The sequence below is a fragment of the Lacerta agilis genome, chromosome 5 (genome assembly GCF_009819535.1).
Source record: "Lacerta agilis isolate rLacAgi1 chromosome 5, rLacAgi1.pri, whole genome shotgun sequence".
Taxonomy (NCBI): Eukaryota; Metazoa; Chordata; class Lepidosauria; order Squamata; family Lacertidae; genus Lacerta; species Lacerta agilis.
In genome coordinates, this window is record NC_046316.1 from 44,101,357 (window position 1) to 44,103,573 (window position 2,217).

The window sequence follows — 2,217 nt, forward strand, 5'->3', positions numbered from 1 at the left end:
GCAGCCCCGTGAACTCACAGAAGGTTAATACACCCTGAGCAAGTAGCTAAATGTGCTTCAGGCAAACAAGCCAAGCCACACAGTGGAAGGAAAAGCAAGAAATGTCCCACGTCGTTGCTGTTTTGATCTGGTGGGAAAAAATCTTCCTGATCGTTAGTCACATTCTGAGTGTGAACAAATCCCATGTGCCAAAACACCTCAAATGAAATATACTGGAAACATCTGCATGCCAACTAATATCCTATCTTTTTTTTTAATTCTTTACTGCAATAAGTGTTTTTATTTATCATTTTGTGGACCTGAACCTCTGCACCACACACCCATCAGCAACAGAAAGGTGCCTCCCCCTCCTAGGAGAGATCGCCAAGCAAACTGTCCAGTTTGAAGATGACATGACTGAGAGTCCATCCAGGCAAAGAGATGCAGTGGTTGAGGTTGAAATGCACATCACCAGACCATAGCAAGGAAAAGGAAGAGCTTTATCCACCTCTTACAAACAAAGCCACTTGTCCATCTCGTTTCCCATCCCTTTCAGGTCTCAGATCAAAGCCATCACCAGGACTTGATGGCTGCAAAGAGGATCTGTAGGGCCATAGAGATGCAGGGAAGTTGGGCCACAATGTAGGCCACTGAGCGTGTGGGAGCCCTTAGTTTCAAAAGGTAAGCCAAGGTGTGGACAATCCGGCCAAAGAAGAAGATCAAGAAGTGGATCCGGGCCACAGTAGGGTTGGGGTACAAAAGGGAGTAGATCGCACCGAGGAAGAGAAAGGGGTAAATGTTCTCCATGTCGTTGAGATGAGCCCTGCGGCATCGCTCCACATCAGGGTCTTCCCTGTGGTATTGCAACCCTCCGTGCCTCAGAGCATCCTCCGGATTGGCAAATGCCTTTTTGCGAAGCCTCACTTGTCCTGTTATGACGGCTACAGCATACATCTTTATGACCAAAAGGGTGCCAAAGAATACGAAAGACACGAAGGCTTCATTCTCCATCATTTTCTGCATGGGAAGTGAAGGATCGGTGCTGTTTCCACCAGAATGGATTGAGAGTAGGAACGACAGCAACTTTCCTATAAGAAGAACCACATATCTGATTACTTCAGGATAAACACAGCTCAGCCATTCAACAAAGGACTCCTCATATCCTATCCTTTTTGATGCCCTAGAAGGAGAAGGAGAGAGAGAGAGAGTTGGTGTGTGTGTGTGTGTGTGTGTGTGTGTGTGTGTGTGTGAAAAACTATTTCTTTGTGCATATTGGGGCAGTGTGCTTCCTGACCTCAATATCTTTGTATAAATTGATCAGCTGAATAAAGTTGTTGCCTTTGCCTTGATCACTCTTGCAGGGATATTTCAAAATGTTAACATCTCCAGCAGTTAAAAGCCTTCTTTGTTTTTGTTCTGAATTTGACAATTTTCAACTTACAGTAATTCGTTCCTGTGCTCACTTTCCAGTAAATCATGCTGGCTATTATGTGTAAATTAGGGTTATTGGGGGGGGGGGGGAAACCTCCATTAGATTTACTAAGGAAGTTAATAATCCATATATTAAAACATTTTCCCTACCCATAAATTGATTGTCCACTTCAGCTGTAATGTTCCCGCTTTCTATTTTACTGGAAAATATATCAATGAACAACTGGCTCTGATTTGTGTTTTTATAAAGTCTCTCAGAGATGGTAATAGACTAAGTAAACAGACTGCCTGTAAATGACAGTACAGCAACCCCTGCAAAGGATTAAGCAAATTATTTTCCATTTTAGGATTGGCCTTTCTTTCTTTCTTTTTGCTGCATGTCATGTTTAAACCTTTTAAGTATTTTCCATTTGTTTGGGAGAATATCTGTGTATCTTTTTACAAAACATGAACAAAATCTCTTTGAACTCCAGTTTCCAACCCTAAGGAATCTTGTTATTTTTGGAGTCATCATCAGGTCCTGGGCAAAGGCAGAAAGGAAATGATAATTCTTTGTAGCTGGGCCAACAATGCTGTAAACTTAAAAATCCTACCGTCGTATGCTGAACCTTGGATAAAGCAGTAATCTGAGGCCTCCCTAAGATGTACACAGCAGTGACACAATCTGCTGAGCACGGCATTTATATAGATATATATATTTTACAAACGGTTGCGTTTGTTGTTTTGATTCTCTTGATTTCCAGTTTCTAAAAAAACTAAATTAAATACTGTACCTTTTGATGTAAAAGCTGAGCAAGAGCCTCAGAT

At 41.9% G+C, this 2,217-nt stretch overlaps 1 protein-coding gene across 1 annotated transcript; it reads right to left on the bottom strand.

Annotated features, from left to right (window-relative positions):
• Positions 1–263: 263 nt before the first annotated feature.
• LOC117046303 (prostaglandin E synthase-like) lies at positions 264–1,117 on the bottom strand. The gene has a single exon (XM_033148097.1). The coding sequence runs from the start codon at positions 1,000–1,002 to the stop codon at positions 553–555; it is 450 nt and encodes a 149-aa protein (XP_033003988.1). The 5' UTR covers positions 1,003–1,117; the 3' UTR covers positions 264–552.
• Between the last annotated feature and the right edge of the window lie 1,100 nt (positions 1,118–2,217).

Bases quoted from the DNA above. Each gene is read 5' to 3' on its own strand.
- LOC117046303 (XM_033148097.1), bottom strand. From the start codon at position 1,002: ATGCAGAAAATGATGGAGAATGAAGCCTTCGTGTCTTTCGTATTCTTT.